We start from the raw sequence: 26,099 nt of genomic DNA on the forward strand, positions 1-26,099 counted from the left end.
GAAAAATTCAGTACCGTTTGCACTCTTAAAGGTAACCAATGAAATAAAAAAAAAAAAAAAGAAAGGAAATGAATACCAGCAAGGTGTTGTTCACAAGACATCACACTGCATCCTGATTTTTTACCCATCGCTGAGGGAGACTGCACTAAAGTTGACAAAGTGACCAAAGGAAGCCTAGGAGTGCTCCTTCCACTTTGTGGAAAAGAAGCCAGAGGTGTGATGCTCTTGTTTCAGAGACGTGTAGAGTACTGGTGTTGAAAGTATAGGTACTGTATATTGTATATGTAGAAAACCCTGTTTCAGTTTTTGGCCAGCTTCACAATAACCAGCAAACACCTGACCGCCTGGTGGTTAGCACTGCTACCGGAGCTGCAGTGTGTAGTCTGTGTGTTCTTTTCACGTTATCATGACTTATAATTTTAAGCTATTTGATTCTAAAGTTGAGGTGCTGCTGCTTCAATTTAGGCAGCTCATAGTCCATATATTTTCCTTGGCAGTGGGTGGGTGTGTGGCTCTCACTTTAAATCTCAATGGCTGTGTTTTGTCAGATGATGGAAACATCAGAGGATATCACTATGATCTGATACCAAGCACCAGCATCCTATTCTTTGATTAATGCTTTTTGACATGAAAAGTGTGTGAACTTGCATGTTTCATTACTCATTCGCTAAAGAAGGACAGATACAGTAACACAATAAAATAAAGGTGCCAAAGTGGTTCTTCAGAGCAGTGCCATAGGTCAGGGGTCCTCAATCCCAGTCCCGGAGGGCCGCAGTGGCTGCAGGTTTTTGTTCTAATCCAGTTGCTTAATTCGAAAGCAATTCTTGCTAATAATTTAATTTCATGGCTTGTTAGTGCTTTAACTCTGCCATGTCAGATCATTCTCATATCCTAGATTTTCGTCCCATTTCTAAGGATATCATCCAAATGATTTGAAGGCTAAAATGGAGGAGTAATTCTCAGTCCTTCACTTTTTTCTCTTCACTTTCCTTCCAAATATTCAATTAAACCCAATAGTGTGAGATAAATACACACAGGTGTAAATGGTAACAAAATAAACGGAGAAATGCTGGTCTCTTTTGTCATTTGCATGTTATTGCTTAAAAACCTAGAATAAAGCTGTTTAAGACTAAAATAAGCAATAAGGGTTCAAATCCTTAACAAGGGAGACAACTAAAGTGAAGCAGAAGTGTCTCTTGAGCAATAAGTGCCTCTTATTAAGCAACTGGATTGGAACAAACACCTGCGCCCACTGTGGCACTCCAGGACCATGATTGAGGGCCCCTGTCATAAAGGAACCATTTCTGGTTCAAGAACAATCCACATGAAGGCTCCATAAAGAACCTTTCACTTTACATCTGTAGCAAGTTACATAAATAGACAATAACAGACTTGTGAGGCACCAGTGGGCTCATGATTTTAAAAGGACTATTTCTACATACAATAACACAGGCAAAGTTCAGACTTCCTTGAACTGTTGTATCCGTAGCCTACTATACATTAAATGTTTCTGTTTTGTTCACATATTACCTTTTCAAACTCCAAAGAACCCATATGGAGAGATGAAATGTCCCTTTGTCGAGCAAACACTCTAGGAGGAACCACACAGCCCAGTAAAGAGCCATTAAGGAACCAGGTAGGTTAGGAGCACACCCTGATACCACGCATTGCTGCACTCACCACATGACAAACCAACTCAAGATCCAGATTAGGACCCGAGTGCAGCCATGCAACTGGTGAAAACTCAGCACCACACTAGATCAGATGGAGTGGAACAGTGTGAGGTTTTTCATGGTGGCTGGAGTGCCTATTCTGCCACCAACCACCAGGTATTTCCCTGCAGGTTGGAGAGACTACATGCAGGGCTGGATGCAGATTAACGTCATACCCTGGACGGAGAAATTACAGGTTAAGGGGTTAAGGGTCTTGCTCAAGGGCCCAACGGAATAGAGTCACTTTTGGCATTTACGGGATTTGAACCGGCAACCTTCCAATTACCAGAGCAGATCCCTAGCGTCAAAGCCACCACTCTGCCAGGAGTGAAATTAATCTTTACATTTGAGAAGTCTGTACACATACTGTAAGGACCCAGCAGACTTTTCATGCCAAAAATGCCACTACAGAGGGGTAAATAATAATAAGAGAGTTTGGTAGCTTCCAGAAGCATTATTTTAATGGCAAAATGTATGAAATGATGTTAGTTTGAATTTATGGAATGAATGGATGGATGGATGGATGGATGGATAGATGGACGGATGAAGAAAAACTGAATACCAAAAAAGACTTATTATATTGAAATTGAAATGAAACACCCCTAAATGCTGCACTAACAGTGAAGATGGAAAAAATGCTAAGTAATTAAAGCATTATAGAAAATAAACTACTTCATAAGCATAGCCCGTTTTTCCCACAATTCAAATGTTTTTCTTAACGAAATGGGCAAAAGCGAAAGGGTTGTTAGTATTTATTTCATTATTATTATTTCTTAATCATTTACAACAGTCTGTTCATTTCGAAACTGGGTCGCAGCCGGGATATTAAAATCACCAGTCAGCTTAGCATTCATGTGGGAAGAAACTGGAATGCCTAGAGAAAACACCTGCGAACTCAAGGCAGTGACCGAACTTGAAACAGAGCTAAAGTCCCTGGGGCTGCGAGAAAGTAGACATAAACACGACATACTAGCCACCATGACGGCTCTTTAATTCTATGCAACAAATATAAACCATTGCCACAAATCGTCAGCACCCGAGGATCTATTCATGTGGAAAAAAAAGCATCAGCAAAACCAACAAACGGGGCCGAAGACGCAGCTCAGCAGGAAAGCATTGTTTGTGCGCGAAACAGTACAGGAGATACAAGAAAAGAGTGGAAATATATTATCAGCGTCTCTAATTTAAATGAAAGCCTTTAGCTGATGGGGGGAGTGAGATGAAACGATTTCAGACCTCACGCTATTATTAGCTAGTTTAATATTTCGGCAAAGAATGATCATATTAGCCGGTGCGCTGAATTTAACAAATAAGGCGGCATAAAGACGGGTTACCCCAAGACATTTCCCTGTTGAGATTCAACTCTTACGTATTTGCTAGTGACGTGAACGTCAGGTGGCCGCTGATAAAATAGACAGAGAGAGAGAGAGAGAGAGAGAGAGAGAGAGAGAGAGGGCGTGAAAGCAAGAAAGAGCTGTCCGTGGTGCTGAAACAGGATTTGCACGCAGACGACAGAGATGCTAGCTTCCCATTTGCTTATCTTGTAAACTGACTTCCAAAGGTGAGCTTTTTTGATTATAATTCAGTATGGATGACAAAAAAAAGCACAGAATTAGCTTTAACTTATTGTGAGTGAGCTAAAACGAGGCAGAAGGTGTTTAATTTTGACTGCGCGTTGCAATTCTTTTTTCCCTTGTAAAACAGCAACCTGATGCACTTTTGAATGTTTACATTGTATATTATGTGTTCTTGTAAGGAATCTTTTCTTTTAAAATTAGCTGGTTATTCTTGTATGCAGTAGGGCAACACTGAGCACTTTACTAAGCTTTCTGCGCAAAGCCAAAGCGATTTTAAATGCATGCCTGTGTATCTCTCACACATCGCGAACTTAAAAATCAGTGCACAGAGCTTCTTTTTTTCCAGTGGTTTAAATCACTGGAATTGTTTTCTACTCTAATGAAATGGTAAAATGATTATTCTGGGGTGTTGTTTTGCAACAGGCTGACGGGGTTACCTTGGAAACCGATTATGGAGAATTGTTGCTCGCTTCCTAATGTTGGAATTAACGCTCAGCAGTATTCCTTGAGCAATTCGGATGCTGTTACTTGTCGCCTTAATATAAAGTTTTATTCTTAAACTGCTATGCGCTTTAAAATAATACATGGCAGTTTGTTGCCATTTAAAATGACTTGACGTGGTTCGAAAATGTAAATCTCAAAATGCCATTGGTCTGTGTGCCATTATACTGCTGATGAGACCTTTTTTTCCTGCTTTCAGACATTAAGAATGCATCGACATAAGATCTCTCTGGCCGGAGCAGTGGTTCTCACCTGCAGCCTTCTTCATACTTGTTGCATCGATGCGTTTTCATTACGGCAGCAAAGGCTAGTGGAAAATGAAGCAGAGAATAAGCGACAGAGCCCTTATTTCATGCCCAGTCCGGAGATGCTCAAAGCCTTGGGGTATATCGAAAATCTCAAGCAGCAAACGACTGGCGAAGAAGCGGTACCGGACTACGATATTGAAAAACTGCGAGCTTTGCTAAGACTTAATCCTACACCAACCATGGAAGACGCTGTCCAAAGTATACTGGGAGACACGCGGGGCGGTAGGATGGAAGATACATCTCAGCGCTTTAAAATGCTGCTTAGGGCGCTTCAGCAGGCGGAGAAAGAGTCCAAATTCCCTCTTAAAACTCCGAACTCACAGTACGTCTTCAACAACAGGCAGTATCCAGAAGACGATGGAGTTGCAGAAGACTTTGGTGATTATGGAGCCTACACTTGGCCAGAACGGACGAGACCTCTTAAACAGCAGCAGCTCCTTTTTGAAGACGAAGATTCGAGAGAAAGCCCCTACAAGCGCACAAATGAAAACGTAGAAGAGCAGTACACACCGCAAAGCCTGGCCACGCTGGAGTCTGTTTTTAAGGAGATGGGCAAGTTGACTGTGCCTTCCAACCACAAAAGAGAAAAGCTAGAAGAGGAGCAGAAAATGTACAAAGATAATGAAGACGAGACGTACAGGGTGAATAACTTGGCTTATGAAGATGTCACCGGAGGAGAGGACTGGAATCCAGTGGAGGAAAAAGTAGAGACCCAGGAGATTGAAGAGATGAAGAACAGCAAAGAGGAAATCGACAAAAGCTCCGATGAGATCGATGAAGACACCAAGAGGTCGAGTCCACCTAAATACAAAGATCCAGAGGATCACGAGACGGAGGATTTCAGTAAACGCCTTGATCAATACCTTATGAGGATTCTAGAGAATAATCAAAGGGAAGAAGAAAAACGAGCGAGGGCAGAAAGGGCAAAGGATGCGGCAAACAGCGAAAAAAGGATAGCTAGACCCTTTGGGTCATATGATATGGACCCCCGGGCCATATATCAGCTAATCGAACTATCTAGGAAACTGCAGATACCACCCGAGGATCTGATAGAAATGCTAAAAAGTGGAGAGTCAAAGAAACAAGACCTGGTGCTGGATAACCCAGACGATCAGGATAAAATCGATGAAAAAGTGAGCCAGACAGCTTCTTACAAAAAAGATAAGGTGGGGAAATCTCACAACAGGCGACCACAAGACCTTCTTCCAGAGGATCTCCCAGAAGACTTAAACACTGAAGATATACTGAACATCCTAGGCGTAGACAACGTGATTAGCCAAGCATCTAAATACACCTTCAAACCTGTCAATGTCAAAAACGGGCCTGGCAGATCGTCTGCTGGAGGAAGACGAGGGGACTATGCTGCAACCCAGCCTAGATGGCTACTAAATAATTCTGACAGAGGTCCGAGCGATAATGGAGAACCTGCAGATGAGGACGAACTGGCCAGTTACTTGGCTACAGTGCTAGCAAAATACCCTCAGATCATCAACTCCAAAGACGCCAAAAGGGTCGCGCAGTCTTCGTCGGCGGAAGATAAAGTGGCCTATGGGAATTACGAACAAGCCATGAAAGATTACTTTGATCAGATAGGTGCTTCCGACAGCGCCTCCACAATTAAAAGATTGTCGCCCCCCCCAGAGGAGGACTCCAAAAACATGCCGCACTTGGACGAAGAAATGTTGCTGAAAATGCTGGAGTATATCAACCAAGAGACTGGGGAAACGGAGGACAGGGACCGCTACGCCAAAGTAGTCAATGGAATGTAACTGGGGAAAGTCTGTCCATTGTAATCTCAAATGTGTACGCCATCCGCACACTTCTACTGTATAGTCGAGTACGGTGTCTGCTTATTTGTAACCCCCATGCGACACGAAACGATAGCTTAATTAACTAACTGAGATGACCAATCTGTCCTCCTGCGTTTTCCATGGTCCTTAGTTTAGAGCAATTTACAGTATTTTGTCGTTTTTGTTGTTCTACTAATCCCGTTCGAAGAAAGGTTCTCCGTACACCGCAGGTATAACACACTGTTACATTTTCGAATATTACCTTTCAGCACAGGCTGTAATCCAGTAAGTTTCGGGTATACTTTTGGCTCAATGTTGTTTTATTAATAAAATATCGTGTCTTCAATAATGTGTGACGTATTGAAGAAGAATAAAGCATTCACTATTATTTTCTTCTGATGTGCATTGTTATGTTATTTTTACATTAAAATGAAGTAATTGCCGTGCAACCTAATAAACAATGTTGTGCTCATGAAAGTCGCACAGCGGACTGTGAAATCCGACTTATTTTGGGCGAAGGGAGTAAAGGATCGAAAAAACAAAACCGTGGACGTGTGCTGAATGTTTCAAGTCTGAACGTGCTGTACTACTCAATGTTGCGGCAAATACGGGGCTGTAAAACACATTAAAGGTGCGCTCTCACAAGGGGATGACACGCCGTTGTCGGTGGCTGGCGTTAGTTTATGTGCGGTTGTCTGTCTCTCAGTCCTTGACAGCGACCTCAGGCACACACTACATAGGACCCATCTACGTCATGGCTGGTAACAGCGTTAAAATGTGAAACTGAAGTCACATACCGTTTGCACTTTGGTTTTACGCGAGTTCTGACTGACTGTTGGAAGGCAGGAAAAACGGATTTTTAGACACGAAAGCGAAGCAGGCGACCGACAGCAGATGCACAGAGACAATCTGCAGTAACGACCTAAGCAATATCGGTCGCGGTTAATAAAGGATACCGCGAAAAAGCTTTCATTAATAATTAACTGACACACATTATATAATACTCGTTTACGTCTTTATAATCGCCAGTACCTTTAACTGTAAACCTAATTCAAGTTATTATAAAGGATTACCAGATACTGGATATACACAGCTTCAATAGTGACTAAACGGTTACCTATATTCAAAACGCTGGCATTAAATTATTTTATGGGCAGAGGAGTCAGTGCTAAGCACCGCTACACTTGTCTCCAGGCATTACAAAATAATATGGCAATGGCTACAAACAAGTCCATTACAGGACACACGCGAACATGTGAAAGCAAAGGAAAAGTCATCAAAAACTTTGCATCGAGATTCCCTCAAGCTGTTGGTCAATCTCCACTTTTGTTAAGACTGCCTAAATTGTACTGAGCAGCACCGGTGTGAAACATATCTAAAATACAAAAGATCGTGAATTGACTTTTACATTTCGTAATGCAACTGCTTTCAGCAGAATGCGTCTTGTATTACAAAGAGAAATTATGCACAATCTTGACTGCACGACTCAGAGTTAACATTTTGTAAAAGGGAATCTTCTATTTGAAAATACTGACATAAACTATTGAGTGAATTATAAAAGTATTTAAAATAGATGGGATACTCAGAGGAGGCAACCTTTCTTTTTATAAAAATGTAAATTTCACTAAAAAGTAACTGGTGAGTAAAATTCTGCAGTAAAATGCTGACAGTATTATGGGCACAAGGAAAACAGCTAATTAATGAATTATGATAAAAATCCAACAGTCTGTCCTACAGGTAAATAATCAGATACACATACATATATATATATATATCCATACACAGTCTATATATACATATATAATATATCATATATATATATATATATATATATATATATATATATATATATATATATACATACATATATATACACACATATATATATATATATATATATATATATATATACACACATACATATATATACACACATATATATATATATATATATATATATATATACATATATATACACACATATATACATATATATACACACATATATATATATATATATATATATATATATACATATATATATATATATATATATATATATATATATATATATATATATATATATATATATATATATATATATACATATATATATATATATATATATATATATATATATATATATATATATATACATATATATATATATATATATATATATATATATATATATATATATACACACACATATCCACCCATCCATGTTCTCTCTCTTATATATATATGTGTATTAAATTACACATTACAAGAAAAATTACTGCATTATTTATATCTACTGGACCTTTATCATCACATGTACAGAGTACTGTAATAACTATGAAATTTGCATGTGCTAAACAACATGAAAAATTTCACTAGTCACTGTGGAACATTTATATTACCTGTCCAAATGTTGAAAATATCACTATTATTATTTCTAAATTTGGATGATACCATGATAACTTCAGTTTGAGATACAATTGGTTAGGCTTCCTTTGTTTTCGTAGGTGAAGTGACATGCCTGAGGTCACACAGTGTCAGTTATAGGACTTGAATCCACAACTTCAGGGTTAAAGGCCCCATCCTTATTCACTATCCCACAGTGCCTGCGTAATTATTTGAACAAACAAACAATGCTGAGAAATAAAAAGCAAAGACAGTTTTGCAACAACACATCCTGACTTTTCTGACTCATTCATAAATGAAGACACGTCACATTTTGTTTTTGAAAAAATAAGTTTTATAACTATATAATCAATATCCTATAAAAGCTGATATATTCTAGTTATGGTGTTGACTTATACTGTATATGAGTTCCAAAACGCATTGATAGAACCATATAAATCAAATGGAGTCCCCTCAGAAACATGGAACACCACAATTTGCCATCTATAGGTACATACAAAATTACTATATTCTAGTTTATTTAAAATATGTATTTTAATAATCATAACTAAATAAATACCTTCAACCTTAATAAGTTAGTTTAACTTTCCCCTTCATTAAAACAATCACAAACAATCAATCACATGCTGTCAAAAATCTATAATGATGTAAAAATAAAGAAGATTTACTGGTTTTATGTTGCTAGGTTGGCTGCTGGAAAGAAAAGCAGAAATGAGGAGGCCTGTGAAATGGCAGGGACAAGACGGATTATGGTGAAAGGTGTGGAATGTAGGATGAGAGAGGGTTTGGGCATGCTGTATGCAGCAGGAAGGATGAGATTTGAAGAAACTGATCCTGAAAGCAGATAATACACACAGCAGAGTCCGATAATCCAGGTGGCCAAATTCAAGATGCAAAGCAGTTTCAAATAAAAGAATAAGATTGAACACCAGAGTAAACTGAATTTGAATGTATTCTCTTCAACCTGTAGTATCTGTGTAGATGAAAATCAAGAAGCAACCAACCAACCATTACTATGGACTATCATTACAGAGTTTGCATACAAAACCATCTTTATACTATTAAAATGACAGTTAAGCAGTTCATCTTTTTTGAGCTACATAAAGACCATGCAGATACAGAATGTAAAATGAATTAGTTACTCTTGTTATAGTCCCAAAAAAGGTACAACTTCAATTCTGAACTACTTTACACTTCAAGGTCACGGATGCATCTGAAGATAGGTGCACTTTATGGCAGATGTAGGGACTTTCATTCTGGGCACAAGTTCCAAAAGACAGGCAACTTCCAGTGCAAATGTTTGAGAAGAATCTGCAATTCTGGTTCACTTCATGACAGAAATGGTTAAGAGAAAAAAAAAAAAAAAAAACTGCTTTAAGAGAATACAACTGGATCATAGTATTTGTATAGCACTTAAGGCGAGAAACTTAATACTTTCAAGTATGCTTACTTTATAGTATTTCAGAATAACAATAAAAATGAATAGTTGTTTACAAAAAAAGAGCACATAAGAACACAAGAGAAGGATAGATAATGTTAAACCTTAAAGACTCAGGGACTGTAACAAGGAATATGTCCACTGCAACTTGAGGCGTCATCACTCAGTTTAACTTGTAATATCATACAACATTCAACTTTCCAATAGATGTTCCTCATCTTACTTTGGATATTTTAGCCCAAATATAGTCAGACATTATTAATCCACAAATATTTCAGGATGGAAAAAAGATTATACAATATTTTATAAATAATGAAGTGAATGTCACAGGAGCATAAATGCAGATCAGCCACTGAAGTGTGTAGTACTGCACTTTAAGTGGATATTCTACACTTCAGCATCTCAGAGGTTGTACTGGTTTATATTGCAAAATAGTAGTGATTTAGTTCTTTTAAAAAGCTGGTTTACTCATATATTCTTCCAAAGTCTGAAAAGAAAAAAAAAAACGGTTAACTGAAAATATACATTCTTCACACACATTCCTTTCTCTGTTTCTGTTAATATTTTTAATCCTTTAGTATAAAGCAAGGCTGTTAAGTTACACACATTTTATAGCATGACAATTGTGAAATATTTCTATCATTTTTAGCAATTACTGTAAACAAAAATTGTGACAATCACTTGCTGCACTGAAAAGAAAATGAGTAAGTATTAATATTAATTTCTTTAACATTGAGCGATTGTGTTATGATCACATATTATACACCAAGAAAACTGAATTTACAACAGTATAAATATTACTTATATGAAGTATAAAATGTTAGTATTTTCACCTACGTAGTTAATGCAAATGATAAATAGCTCCTTAAGTTTTATTTCTCTATGCTTCAAACAATAGCACTTGAAGTTGATAGTTACTGAGAAAATGTGCAGTTTAAAAAAAAAAAAACAACCAAACAAACAAACACACACATAGCATTTTACATACATTTGAAAATTGCTAATACGTGTACTTTCTTGGTATTGCTCAACATTTCTTAAAGCAAATCCGTATACACTTTATCGATGGTAGAAAATATGTAACATAAGGGACATTGTAAAAATAAAAAAGCGAGATACAGAAAACAAGAAATCCTGACCGTCTGCGTTTTAAGTAATCTGGCTCACCCAACTGCCTACTACCAAGGTGCCACAATAAGGTGGTCTCCTTTAGGCCTGTTGGTTCCCTCTCACACATGGAGCACTCCTAGCTGTCACCTGGAAGCCTTCACACTAAGTCTATAGCAGATTTAGAAAAATCTTCGCTGGCTTCAGGAAACTTTCAATGCCATTCTAGAGTCATGCCCAGAGTTAAAGCAGGCCTTCCTTGAACGTTCCCCCTACCAGCTCCAATGACTCGCACTCCTGATCTTTACAAAAAGTCTCCATGCTTTATTTTTTTTTTAGTGAGACAAAAGAGTCCCACTTTGTGTGCTGCACTTCAACAGCGAAGAAAAATGTCTTCCTTGGCTTTACTCTTAATGGGGCATCATAATGCAGGCTTACCATGGTAGAGACCATGATCTGTCACCAAACATCCTAAACATTTTCAAAGCATCTGTTCATCCTCTGCATGGGTTCTCTCCGAATACACCTGGCATATGATCTATAATGTCCTTAGGGAAACTGCATGAGGTGCTCTCAAGTACCTCTCCTTCTCCCTGGTACCCTAAAGAAATGTCACTTTTCAGGCACCACCACCGCAACTTAAACAGTGTCTGCTGTCCAATAGCATCCCACATCTTCTCACACTGGCCATCTTGGATACAATGCCATCTCCCTCTCAGTATTCTAAAGTTTTCCAATGGGGCTCTCCCCTGCTATACTGGAGGCAGATATTCCATTTATCTTTGCAAAAAATGTTTTCAGAAATGCAGTATATTTTTTATGCACATTTTTTTAACATTAACATTTAAAATCTTAAACACATTCATACAGTATATTTGTAAGTCACGCTTGTATAAAATAGCTAATGCCTAATATTTATTTGTAATCTGATGCATTTTTAATGTAATAAAAAATCTAAAATCAGGTCCCTTTTTAAAATTATTGAATTTACATACAGCACATCCAAACCACTCCATTTAACTCACTGGCCTAATAAACAGATGCAGTTTACAAGTGCTAACATACTTTACTGTATGTTACCGTAACTAGGGATTCCACTAAAGCCCTGAGCCAGATTTTAACAAGAAAAACACTTAACCACATTTAATAAGAATATTACACATTTTGACAAAGCAATTCAGTCTACCACAACACCCAGATTTCTATTAAAATAGCGCTGAACTACATTACTTTCAACTTCTGTATAATGCTAGGTAGCCTGTGCCATAATACATTTCTTTGTGTAAGGAAGAATTTTCTAGCACTCTGGGACAATGTATAGTTTTCATCTATTCACTGACTCTTCATACTGAAACCTGTTTCACAAGACAATAACTCTTCCCGATTTCTAATTAATATTAATTTTCTAAGCCTGAAAAGATTCTGCTCCTTCCATTTTTGCTCATTGTTTATATTCAATAGGGTGAAGCAGTATAGCTAGTGAATCATTTTTAGATTTTCTGAAGCGCTCTTATGTGCTCCTTGTGATACAGTGCAAAAACTGCACACAGTATTCTAGCTAGGCTCACAAGTACAGCATACAACCTGCTTTGACTTGTACTCCACACATCACACAATATATTTCAGCAACCGTTTGCCCTTTAAAACACTCCTATACTGTGCTTGCTTGTGAGCAGTGCTGAATTCTCTAATTATGTTTCACAAGTTATAATTTTAGATCTATTTTCCCCAAAGTGCACTCACATTAATTATTTTGGTACCTAAATGCAAAAATTTAAATAACTTACTTTTAACTAACTTTGTCACATACTAGCAAAAATCTGATTCCTACCCAAGTCTATCTGTTGGGATGTGACAGTATCAGGAGTATTATTTTACTATGATTCAAAAAGTTTACCTCCATCTGTAAATATAGCCAGGTCATTTGATTCACTTAAAAAAAACATTAAACTGCAGCAATGACATCCGTAGCACCTCACCCGTGACATACATTAATTTAGAAATGGATTCTTGCACCATAAATTACTTATCTACAGTTTTTAAGCCAATTTGGCAACCATCTGAAATTGTGGCTCTATGCTGCATGCACTTTTTTGATTAGGTGCCACATGACAGAATCAAATAGCTAATTATTAAAGTTAATGTGATTAAAATTAAAAGCAATGCAATATTATTAAAAGAAAAGGTCTTTCCAAGACTATGCTACATGCTCTTACATCTGTATTGTTGCTTTTCATCTTGGCTTTTATTATTGTTTAACTACTCACAATTTACTTTTTCATGCATTAAAAAAAGTTGGTCAACTTACAGTCCTCAAAACATTTCCTGGTTTACTGAAGCAATCAAACAATATTTGTATATACATTGCAAATAATAATATCCAAGAAACAAGTTAATTTGGAAAATGTACAACAAAGGCAGATTTGAAATTATTGATCTCCAACCATTGTTCCAATGAGCTATTGTCCAGAAAAAAACTAGAAGCCACACTTCATCATGAACAGTACAGTATTTCTAAGACCGTCCCAGTTTTGAACTAAATACTGTATGTAACCAAATGCAAGTACAAGGATTCATAGGAATTTTAATGGGAAACGTTCAGTTAATTAGTATACACCTTGCTCTTCTAAAGTGGTTTATATATTAGCAAAAATATTTGAGGAAGGGCAGTGGTGCAATCAATAAATAATGTTTGTAGATGTAGTTTCTCTTTGAAAACATAACAGTAAGAATGATTATTTAGACATTCCAGAGAAGAACACGTTTAATTAGACACAAATGCCAACCTTTTTAATTTAGGGTCCAAATAATCACGGAAATCTACTCAAATGCAGAAATCAATCCTTTCTTAATTAAAGGGTACACATTCAATTTTCAAGGAAGATGTACTACCACTTCTGCACTTTTATTCATATTGCAGACCTATAAAGCTATTTCATTCAAACATGCTCTTTACAAGAGGCATAGGGGCTTTGTTTCTTAGACAAATTGGCATAAGAGGATATCTACGAGGGACATTCAAAAAGTTTCTGCACTTTTTTTTTTTTTTTAAACTCTAATAAGAATTAAAAAAAAAAAAAAAACAAATTACATCACTTTTCTACATGATCACCTTCATTTGCGATGCAATTTTCCCAGAATTGTACCAACTTTTTAATGCCCAATTACTATTCCTCCCGCCTTCACCATTTTTCCAACGAAAATATTAAATTGCAGAAACTTTTTGAATGTCACTCATACTTGATTATATAGTCATAAAAATATCACGCTCGTGCTTAGTCGGTTATTGGAACATTCTACCTTAACTGATTACTACAGCATTTTTGGACAGAAACTAATGTCTGAGAGTTAGTAAGAGGTATAACCCCTACAAAAAGGGCAACACAAGTGTTTGTAAATATTTAATTCACTACGCAGGTTTTCATATGAGCATATCTAATCCTGGGCCAACAAGTTAATAACTATTTATAAATTGTGTCATCTCCCTGCGTGGAGTTTGCATGTTCTCCCCGTGTCTGCGTGGGTTCCTCCGGGCGCTCGGTTTCCTCCCACAATCCAAAGACATGCAGGTTAGGTGGATTGGCGATTCTAAATTGGCCCTAGTGTGTGCTTGGTGTGTTTGTGTGTGTCCTGCGGTGGGTTGGCACCCTGCCCAGGATTGGTTCCTGCCTTGTGCCCTGTGTTGGCTGGGATTGGCTCCAGCAGACCCCCGTGACCCTGTATTCGAATTCAGCGGGTTAGAAAATGAATGAATGAATGAAACTGTGTCATTGGACTGTGTTTAACAAAAGCTGCCAAAGGAAATTTTGGGAAATGCAAGATTTCTGAAAGCTTTCATATATACAGTAAATGATAGAACTGATACAGCAGATAAATGAATAGTAGATAGTACTTTACTTATAATCAAGTATACTAAAAATATATACTTCTATAATATCCCAAAGATTCTCAGGGACTAATCACTATTCAAGGGGAGGTTCATAGAAGTGGTGCAGTGCCAGAGCACACTGTACTTACTGATAGACACAGGTCTTTTGATGTATGCCGCAAGTTAATGGAAATGTTCTACCAATTCATAGTAGCCAGTGTTTTGATCTACACTGTGCTCTCCTGGGGAACCAGTTTTGAGTTCAAAAGATGCCCAATACCTGAACAAACACCAGGAAAGCATCATAGGGCTAATCAAGGACACACTGGAAGTTATGAAAAACAGGATGGTGGCAAAATAAGATGCCATCATGAAAAAACCTCTCCATATCCCCAGAATGTACACTTTTGGAGCAATTTTAGCCACCGGCTCATTTCTCCACAGCGTGCTAAGAAGGGTCTCTGGTGATCTTTTTTGCCTGCTGCTATCAAGCAATTTAATACTTCCTCGTGATATCCCAAACTAAATGCTTATACTCTGTAAAATCATTTTGCAAGTTCTGTACAGTATTTACTTTTATATTATATATAACATACTGTATATTACGCTGTTATTCTTTTCCAAGGTATTAATTAGCAAACATACTTGTCATGTGACCTTTACCTTTTTACTCTTAAAAAATAGTATAGGTTACAAAAACTTCATAGGTTTATTAAAAACACCTCTCATGCCTTCTATTTACCTTTTTAAAACTTACCTCTTGCAACATATCTGACTCTTCGATGGATTTTGAGACTGAGAGTTTAGAGGTTTCTTGAATTTCTCCTCCCATGAGAAATTCATCCAGTATAAAATATGCTTTTTCAAAGTTAAAAATGATGTCCAACTCACACACCTTAATACAGAAAAATCATACAGTGTTCTGAGAAACTGTTCATTTAAATTCATGCATTTTTTAGTTTCCCCTAAAATAAATATATAAGCAAATACATACTTTCAACTAATATTATTTTTAAATGCTTAATCTTAAACAGTACATGCTCAGAATACAATAAATATAAATGGAAGCAAAATGCAAAAAGGCCACAAATAATGGAAAATTAAAATAAAATAATGTAGACTTGCACTACCAGTCAAATGTCTGGACATACACAGAAATTTTGATGTCATTAAATACTATTAAATCGGTTTTAAAATATAGTCAAGACAATACTAGTATTTGTATTAGCTATTAGTGCTTGAAATGACAGATTTTTAATTTATTATTCACATATGACCAAAAAGCCCAATTTTCAGCAGCCACTCCTTCAGTGCTCTAAAGGTAAACTCACTTAGCTTACATATAAATGCTAACTGGTTATCAGAGAAAACTTTGTAATTGCATTAGCACCACTGAAACCTGTTATTCTGGTGGTGTTCCTAAAGTTCAATTCTGTGTTCAAAAATGTCCAAAATGAAACGGGTTTTTTGGAAAGAAAATGTCAGTCTAATGTTTACTTTATTGCTTCATTTCTTCGCAGAATAAAAGTTATTACATGTGACCCATTGCCAAGAAAGTAAGATGTCATACTAAGGTGTATATTACTGTCTTGAGAGAAGGTGGCAAAATGGATCTAACCAGCATAGAAAAAGAAGGGGATGGCCCAAATACACAAGTGGATAAGTACACCAGAGCCTGTAGTTTGAGAAACATACGCCTTACAGGTCCTCAGTTGACTTCTTTCTTAAATAGTTAAAAATACCATTGTCATCTGCAACAGAGAAAAGACGACTCCAAGATGCTGACCATAATACAGTATGTTTTTTTACAGTCATCTTCCTTTCAATGTCTGTGTTATTTTTGCCTATTTTAACCTTTACTTTTATTCGCCAGTTCCAGATATGACTCTTTGTTTGAAACCCAGCCTCTAAGGAAAGAAGGCCTGAATTGTATTTTCTCTATTGAAGATGAATAATAGGATTCAAGATATCATTAAAAAAATGTATTGGTATCTTTAAAAAAAGTCATCAATTTCAATCAAAAACATGAAAACTTCTGGGTGTGTCCAGACATTTTACCAGTTGTGTATTTTACATAAAAAAAATTAACAAGCTTTTGAACATGACAAACAGTGCAGATTTTTAAAAAATGCAGATTTAAAAATATGTGGAGTACTTCTTACATTTCCAAAGTAGTTATCCAAAAGTTCAACATAGCGGTGCATTAACTCCAACGTCAAAAGTTCATTATCTTGGCCTTCCATTGCACAGCAGAAATACAAGCTAGCATACCTTTCAAAAACAGTGAAACAGATTAAGGCTATGTTGTCTGTAAAATCTGCAAATATTTTTTCCACATTTAGCTACAAAGCCTAAAGAGGCAAGAGACACAATACAGAAAAAAATATATCAATAATTGCTATTTGCTATAACTATTTTCTGAATCGTCATTCATTATTCGATTTTGTTGAAGTTTACAATTAAAGAAGAAAAAAACAAAACTTTTTGCTTAAGTAACAATAGCCCATGCTGAAACATGAACCCAAAAATACCTTTTATATACAATTTTCAGGTCCTTCCAATCAATAAAATTGCAGGTCTGAGGTTTTCTCCCCAACACAATTTGTGTCATCTCCCTGGTGATCTTTTTTTTCTCCTTGTCTCCAATGGCTACATACCATTTCTGCAGCCTTAGTTTGCCTTGCCGGCTGAAAAGCAACATGAAGCGCATCTAAAAATCAATAAGAAAGCAGGTTAATCAAAAGGACTGCACATAAGTGAGGCAGCAATACCTTTGTAAATCAGTACTATGATACAGAATGACAACCATTAACAATAATACTTTGCTAAACTGCTGATAATTACCTCTGCAACAGAGTGTCAAACTATAAAAGATCACTTACAATATCTCCCCAGAACAGAATTAACAGGAAGTGTGAACAACTGACAGATGAACTACCAAAAGGTGTTGACATACTGAACAGTAATTGATATGCAATTATAGCCACAAGTTCAAAGGGTATGAATTAACAAGAAAATGCTAAAAATTCACAAGTAACTTTTTCAGAGAGGCATGAAACTTCAAATAACGGATGATATTTACAGTATAGCTTATAAAATTCCAAAGATCCATAATAAAAAGAATAATAATTAAGTGCAAAGTAATGAGGTATGCAATTTGAGAAAACATACTTAAATGAACAATTTTGTAACCCATATCATTTCAATATTGATGTCATAATGCAAAACAGCCATGTTTTACACGTGAAACTGCATTTATTCATAAACACTAGCCATTTCAGAAATACTAAAGCAAGTATCCTAGTAACTGTGTACTCTGTACATGTCTTCCTGACTGAGGTTCCTTACAGAATGCATTATCAAGAATACTTAAACAAAATTTTTGCATAAAAACAAGATGAATCATTAGCACCCACTGAAATGACGTATAAACATAACTATTAAAATACTTTTGCTGTGACTTAAACTAATTTTACAAATGAAACACCCATATTTAAAAAAGTCTAAAAATAAAATATTGGGTTTTGCTTATTAAAGACATTACTGTTTAAAAAGCCCAGTTACAAAAGTGTTTTTTCTTAAAACTACATTATTTGTCCCATTATTTTACAAAGACAATTGTGAACACAACACATTTAAAGCTCAGTGATCACCTAATTATTTAGTATTACAAAATCATTATTTAAAAAGTTATAGAAATCTTTAAACACATTGAAACTGGTTTTAAGGAATATTCTGTATGGATTACTTAAAGATTAACCAAAATCAGCCAGATACACAATGGAGTTCTCATTTCACAATCACCACAATCACTTTCCAAATACTTGAGCTTTTAACATGTTGGACCTCTTTTCGATAAATAAGTACATATTTGTCGATAACAGATGGAAGTAATGATTATAACAACAAAGGAAAAGCTGTCCAGCTGCTTATTTATATTGTTATTTCAATCAGCAAGTTAATAGCTTCATTAATGTGCTACAGAAAATGGGAACTGATATAGTGAAGTATCCTTTTTTACACAGAACTATGTACTTGATGTATTCAACTTTCCACTTTGTAAACACAGTGAGCAGTACCAAGCAGCAAGTATCACAAAGCGAGAAAGTGTTTGGACCACATATACAAAATGTGGTTCTCCATCTTTTATTTATTATGGGTTGTGAAGAGAACATTAATTCAAGTATAAGAAGAAGATGACAATCTCTAATTTGTCAGCCTTCAACTTATTTATATTCCCCGCATATAGTAAATTTTTCACAATAAACCACATAACACAGATCTACATCACAGCCTGCAATGGTCTGAATTTAGCAGTGTAGGAATCTAGAAAGCAATTCTAAAGACATACATTGTAGCTGCAATGTGCCAAAGGAAAAATAAATCACTGGTGTAAGAGACATGGACAAAACTATGCATTGTTGGAGCCACTTGAAGAAATTCCCATGCTATATTTTTCATAACACTAAGGTAGGCTTTCCCATCTCTGGGACTGAAGTCACCAAGGTGGTCAAAAAACTCCTTGGTGGCAGGGCCCCGGGGGTGGATGAGATATGCCCGGAGTTCCTTAAGGCTCTGGATTTTGTAGGACTGTCTTGGTTGACACGTCTCTGCAACATTGCATGGACATCGGGGACAGTGCCTCTGGAGACGGGGTGGTGGTCCCCCTCTTTAAAAAGGGGGACCGGAGGGTGTGTTCAAACTACAGAGGGATCACACTGCTCAGCCTCCCTGGAAAAGTCTATTCGGGGGTTCTGGAGAGGAGGGCCCGTCGGATAGTTGAACCTCGGATTCAGGAGGAGCAGTGTGGTTTTCGCCCTGGTTGCGGAACAGCGGACCAGCTCTACACCCTTAGCAGAATCCTGGAGGGTGCATGGGACTTTGCCCAACCAGTCTATATGTGTTTTGTGGACTTGGAAAAGGCGTTCGACCGTGTCCCTCGGGGAATCCTGTGGGGGGTGCTCCAGGAGTATGGTGTACCGGACCCCCTGATAAGAGCTGTTCGGTCCCTGTACAACCGGTGTAAGAGCCTGGTCCGCATTGCCAGCAGGAAGTCGAGCCCGTTTCCAGTGAGAGTTGGACTCCGCCAGGGCTGCCCTTTGTCACTGATTCTGTTCATAACTTATGGACAGAATTTCTCGGTGCAGCCAGGGTGTTGAAGGGGTCCGGTTTGGTGGACTCAGGATTGGGTCACTGCTTTTTGCAGATGATGTTGTCCTGTTTGTTTCATCAGGCCGTGATCTTCAGCTCTCTCTGGATCGGTTCGCAGCAGAGTGTGAAGCGGCTGGGATGAGAATCAGCACCTCCAAATCCAAGACCATGGTCCTCAGTCGGAAAAGGGTGGAGTGCCCTCTCAGGGTTGGAGGAGAGATCCTGCCCCAAGTGGAGGAGTTTAAGTATTTCGGGGTCTTGTTCACGAGTGAGGGAAGAATGGAGCGCGAGATCGACAGGCGGAGCGGTGCGGCATCCGCAGTGATGCAGGCTCTGCATCGGTCTGTCGTGGTGGAAAACGAGCTGAGCCGTAAGGCAAAGCTCTCAATTTACCAGTCGATCTACGTTCCTACCCTCACCTATGGTCATGAGCCATGGGTAGTGACCGAAAGAACGAGATCGTGAATACAAGCGGCTGAAATGAGTTTCTTCCGCAGGGTGTCTGGGCTTTCCCTTAAAGATAGGGTGAGAAGCTCAGTCATCCGGGAGGGGCTCAGAGTAGAGCCGCTGCACCTCCGCATCGAGAGGAGTCAGATGAGGTGGCTCGGGCATCTGATCAGGATGCCTCCTGGATGCCTCCCTGGTGAGGTGTTCCGGGCACGTCCAACTGGGAGGAGGTCCCGGGGAAGACCCAGGACACGCTGGAGGGACTATGTCTCCTGGCTGGCCTGGGAATGCCTTGGGATTCTCCCGGAAGAGCTGGAAGAAGTGGCCGAGGAGAGGGAAGTCTGGGCCTCTCTGTTTAAGCTGCTGCCCCCGTGACTCGACCACGGATAAGCGGAAGAGGATGGATGGATGGATATTTTTCATGCCTCTTTATTTTTTTTTCCTTACAAATATCCTCAGACATCATATTGCCAATCATTGCAAAACTGAAATACACCTAACCCACCAAAATACAGAAATGGAACACAGTTTATGTGACAATTGCTCAAAAATACTGATAAAATATAACTAAAGAGTTAGCAACAGTTAATAATGCTCAGTATGTATAAAATTGATTAAGGCTTCCCATTTAAAAAAAAAATGAGTTCCCACTGAAGATAAACCTACTTTTTTCTAATCATAAAATAAATATATTCATCATTTCCGAGTATATTATGGCAGGCAGGTTAGAATTTAATTGAGCAAGACGAGACAATCTGCTGTAGTTATAGCATAAATTATTATGAAAGATTATTCTCTAACCAGTAATGCCTCAACCATCAGGTGTAATTCCAAATGGAGATATTAAATAGTTACGTTTTTTGTGATCCAAGGTCCTATACAGATATTAATATTTTATTTCAACATAATTTAAGCATGACAGACCCCAAAACATGAGTCCCATGGAAGTAGGCTGCTCAGCACATTTCTCACAAGAAAGATAACTAAATTTTAAAAGTTCGATTTGAGAGAAATATGAACAATGAATATTTCTGAGCAGAGCTTAAACATCATTTAAACATATTTAAAAAAGAATTGATTTTTTTTTAAGTCATCTTTTAATTTAATTACCTGAAATTCTAATTTATGTATGCGAAGGTCACTTTATTAAATGTATTTAATTTATTACAATTTGGATATTTTAGGGATAGCAAAAATACATTAAATTATCGTGGAATGGTTTAAATAACAGTAGCACTTCGGCCTGATGATTCTGAGCATATACTGTATATTTATTTGTATTTAAATTATTTATAAAATCTCTAATTAGACCAATATTCTTCTTAAATTAGGAAGAGTTATACATCTTCTAATATTTTTTAAAGCACAGCTTATTTCTCAAAAGTCTTTGGTGCTAGCTACTGTTTTCATCCCTATAGTAGCATATCTTTTTTTTTTTTGATTTTATTAAAATCACACAACATTCCATACAAATAAACCAACTTTTACAAATATAAGATTGAAAACAAATCAACAATCAAATATACTAGCATATCTAATATATTTTTATGCATTTAATACTCCCAATGTCGGATTAGCAGTTTCTTCATATTCATAATAATACTTAATAATAATAATAATAATAATAATAATAATGATTATCCATACATATAGAGATCTGTATATTTGCATCCATTGAACAACTATGCCTCAAACATAACCTAACATTTTTTTAGTACATACAAGTTAATGATGTTTCCTCCGGGTGCTCCAATTTCCTCCCACAGTCCAAAGACATGCAGGTTAGGTGCATTGGCGATTCTACATTGTCCCTGGTGTGTGTGCGCCCTGCGGTGGGCTGGTGCCCTGCCCGGGGTTTGTTCCTACCTTGCGACCTGTGCTGGCTGGGTTGGCTCCAGCAGACCCTCGTGATCCTGTAGTTAGGATATAGCAGGTTGGATAATGGATGGATGGAAGTTAATGATATTCTCAAAAGAAATCAGGCTAAAATTCCTGCTCTTTCCTCACCATCACCTCCACTAACTATACTTTTAATTTATGAAAAAGACCACAAATATAAATTTTGGACTTGAGAAGTGTTTTCAAAAGAATGCATCTCTACATAACCCGAAATACTGAGAGAAGTACCTTATATGTATATTTTTGGATAACGAATAAACTTCCTTACTAGATAAAATACATTTCTAAATGTATCTAAGGTCAAAACATACCAGTATCTGTGAAACTTGTGTCCATGGATCACATATTTTGGTAAATGCCCCCTACCTAGATATTATGAAATAAAATCTTTACCTATTTAGTCAGACATCTTGGAATCTCAATAACCCCTAATCCCTTAACAGTGTTAGACGTTAGGGAGTTTCATATTCTGCACCTTACTGCCAGTAAGGCCTCAAAATCATTATGTCAATTAAAAACAAAATTAAGTTGAGCTTTTTTATCCTCTTTTCCATCTTCTAGCAGAATATTGGCTATTAAATGCATTATCTCTGTTAATCTAGCATACTGCTCAGCGATGGACCAGAAGCAGTCCATAACCCTTCCCCAACAATTTCTTGAAGCTGAGGTTAAAAAAAGCATCCTAAACTATCTACTGGAATAATTTTTTAATGCATTTAGTAGTAAAATTCATTGCATTTGACATTCCAACAGGTAGTTCATAAAAATCATCATAAAAATCTGTGGTAATAAAATGCACTGTATTTGTCATTCTAAAAGATGGTGCCTCACTCAAATATCTGCAGTGATAAAACGAACTGCATTTGTCATGACAACAGATGGCATCTCAAACTGTACAAAATGCTTGTACAAAGCCCATACAAAATGCCATATAACAAAGGACAGACACATAGATACACACAGATTTACTGAGATGGAAAAGTCACTCTCTGCTAAATGTATTTCGTATTAATGTTTGCAGTGCAGTGTGTCCGTCTATTTCTCTTATATGCTATTTGGTAGGGGATTCATAAAAACAGTGCTAATGTTTGTGATGTGCCATCTAATGGATAACAGAGACACAGCAACTGGACAGACACACAGAAGCTTGGCCTTTTATTAAGAAGGATACGTACTCAGAAAAATTAACTTAAAGGTTTGAAAAGAATTAAAGTAATAGTAATTAGTTACCATCTTCTTTTTGTGTTCTAAATACAGCAACTTGGATCTTTTCTTCATGGCTGATCTTTAAACTGCCCTGAAATTTACATTTGTTGAATAATGCTGTTAAAAGATGCCCTATTCTTAGCAGTTTCTCAACTATAATCAGAAAAGACATACATCCAATGACACTCGTAGAGAAGCATACCTTCTCTTCAGCACAATGAATATTTTTTTTTCTTGATTCTCACAATAACTGATCAGGCTTTGTCCCTCTGATTGCACTGGTAAACTCTCTCCACCTTGAGGTTTCCAACCACAATGTCATCTAATATCTTATTGAAGAAAAAGCTCATGAAGAATGTGACACCATTTTCTTCTATATATTGAAGACTTGCAACAATGCATTCTTTAAGCTTTCTGAGGTCTGTACAGTAGTTTTATTAAACACAAATTATCAGCAAATTAATTATATTTGACTCTTTTGTTAATACAGGTTGAGTATCCCTGGTGCAAAATTTCAAAATTCAAAAAGCTCCAAAATTTGAAACTTTTTGAGTATGGACATGACACCATAAGTGTACAATTCCCCACATGACCTCCATGAGACACTGAGCCAATGTTCCTTCAAATGTTTTTCTAATTTTGAATTTCTACAAATATGAATGATGAGCAGGTTTATTTGTTGGATCCATGGGTGAATTAAAAAAGGTTGAAATGTACAGTAACAGCTGTGTGGCTCTTCCAAACTGCCGCACATGAGGTGGAGTGAACCGCGTAATTCAAAAGTGCACTGCAGCGCAGCTTAGAGGGAACATAAGCTCCGATGCTCTGTTGGCGCAAGTTTTTTTTTTTTTTTTTTTAAAATCAACCATTGTCACTGCCAGACGTCTGTGCACTACTCACTGTGTTCTTTGCTTATTTTCTATGTCCAGACTGGTAGATGGAAAATGAAAGCCTGCCATTGTTCTTGCTGTTTAACAGCTGAAGCAGGTATTCTAATGATACTACATGCTGAATATCTACACTGATATGGACTAGGTATTGTGTTAGGAACGAAACGATGCCACATTGTTATTGTAAAATTATCAATCTACAGAGGGCCGAATTCAAAGACACCCCGAAAATCAAAGTGAAAAAATGATGCAGCAAGCTATTCCATTTTGCCGAAATTCCATTGCAGCAACTCAAAATCGTACTCAGTAGTTTGTATGCCCACCATGTGCTTGTATGCATGCCTGACGACGTCGGGGCATGCTCCTAATGAGATGACGGATGGATGTCCCGAAACATAATGCCCCAGAGGTGTTCTATTGGATTTAGGTCAGGCGAGTGTGGGGGCCAGTCAATGGTATCAACTTCTTGACCCTCCAGGAAATACCTGCATACTCTCGCCACATGAGGCCAGGCATTGGTGTGCACCAGGAGGAACCCAGGACCCACTGCACCAGCATAGAGTCTGACAATGGGTCCAAGAATTTCATCTCATACCTAATGGTAGTCATGATGCCATTGTCTAGCCTGTAAAGGTCACTGCGTCCCTTCATGGATATGCCTCCCCAGACCATCACTGACCCACCACCAAACCGGTCTTGCTGAACAGTGTTGCAGGGAGCATAACATTCTCCAGAGCGCCAGTGGTGGACCTGCAGATTCTGGTATTCTATGGCAAATGCCAATCAAGCTCCACAGTGTCCAGGAAGTGAGCACAGGGCCCACTAGAGGAAGCTGGGCCCTCAGTCTGTTTCTGATTGTCTGGTCAGAGACATTCACACCAGTGGCCTGCTGGAGGTCATTTTGTAGGGCTCTGGCAGTGCTCATCCTGTTCCTCCTTGCCCAAAGGTGCAGATACCGGTCCTAATGATGAGTTAATAATGACCTTCTACGGCCCTGTCCAGCTCTCCTAGAGTAACTGCCTATCTCCTGGAATCTCCTCCATCCCTTGAGACTGTGCTGGGAAACACAGCAAACCTTCAGGCAATGGCATGGAGAAGTTGGACTACCCGTGCAACCTCTGTAGTGTTCAGGTATCGCCTCATGCTACCAGTAATGACACTGAGCACAGCCAAATGCAAAACTAAAGAAAAAACAGTCAGAAAATATGAGGAAGGAAAAATGTCAGTGGCCTCCACCCGTTAAAACATTACTGTTTTGGGGGTCGTCTCATTGTTGCCCCTCTAGTGCACATGTTGTAAATTTCATTAACACCAAAGCAGCTGAAACTGATTAACAACCCCCTCTGCTACTTAACTGACCAGATCAATATCCCAGAAGTTTCATTGATTTGATGCTATACTCTGATTAAAAAATGTTCCTTTAATTTTTTGAACAGTATATTTTTATATATTTTATATTTATTGATAGATATATAGATAGATGTATATGAAGTGTATATACATTTTGTGTTTAGACTTGGATCCCTTCCTCAACATATATTAAAATTTGACATACTTCTGGTCTCAGGCATTTCGGATTAGGGATGCTCACTCTGTAATTTTTGCTTTTCGTATGTTCTTCCACTTTCATTTCTACTCAAAATAAGCATTTTCCATTCTATCATGTTACTTTTCCAATGTATCTATAATTGGCCCCTTGATATAGATATTCACCTGACCATTAAATCATTTTTTCGTATACAAGTGCATGTGTAATGCCAATGTAGAGGGCATACATGCAAGATGTATGTGATTCATAT

At 37.5% G+C, this 26,099-nt stretch overlaps 2 protein-coding genes across 3 annotated transcripts in view; one reads left to right on the forward strand and one right to left on the reverse strand.

The window, feature by feature from the left end:
* The first annotated feature begins 3,146 nt into the window (after positions 1 to 3,146).
* Positions 3,147 to 6,282, forward strand: scg2a (secretogranin II a). Its single transcript, XM_039756021.1, has 2 exons — positions 3,147 to 3,273; positions 3,990 to 6,282. Exon 2 carries the CDS (start codon positions 3,999 to 4,001, stop codon positions 5,865 to 5,867), a length of 1,869 nt encoding a protein of 622 aa, XP_039611955.1. The 5' UTR covers positions 3,147 to 3,273; positions 3,990 to 3,998; the 3' UTR covers positions 5,868 to 6,282.
* A 2,946-nt stretch (positions 6,283 to 9,228) lies between these two features.
* ap1s3a (adaptor related protein complex 1 subunit sigma 3a) overlaps positions 9,229 to 26,099 on the reverse strand; it is a 42,817-nt gene continuing 25,946 nt past the window's right edge. The window contains exons 2-5 of one of the 2 annotated variants that reach the window (XM_039756042.1): positions 17,239 to 17,417; positions 16,870 to 16,978; positions 15,465 to 15,602; positions 9,229 to 9,621 (exon numbers count right to left, since the gene is read on the reverse strand). In XM_039756042.1, the coding sequence (XP_039611976.1) occupies positions 9,619 to 9,621; positions 15,465 to 15,602; positions 16,870 to 16,978; positions 17,239 to 17,417 (429 nt within the window). In that variant the 3' untranslated portion in view covers positions 9,229 to 9,618. Of the gene's footprint in view, positions 10,220 to 15,464; positions 15,603 to 16,869; positions 16,979 to 17,238; positions 17,418 to 26,099 lie in introns of both variants that reach the window. The other variant, XM_039756033.1, reaches the window with a different exon arrangement.

The sequence above is a fragment of the Polypterus senegalus genome, chromosome 1 (genome assembly GCF_016835505.1).
Source record: "Polypterus senegalus isolate Bchr_013 chromosome 1, ASM1683550v1, whole genome shotgun sequence".
Lineage (NCBI taxonomy): Eukaryota > Metazoa > Chordata > Cladistia > Polypteriformes > Polypteridae > Polypterus > Polypterus senegalus.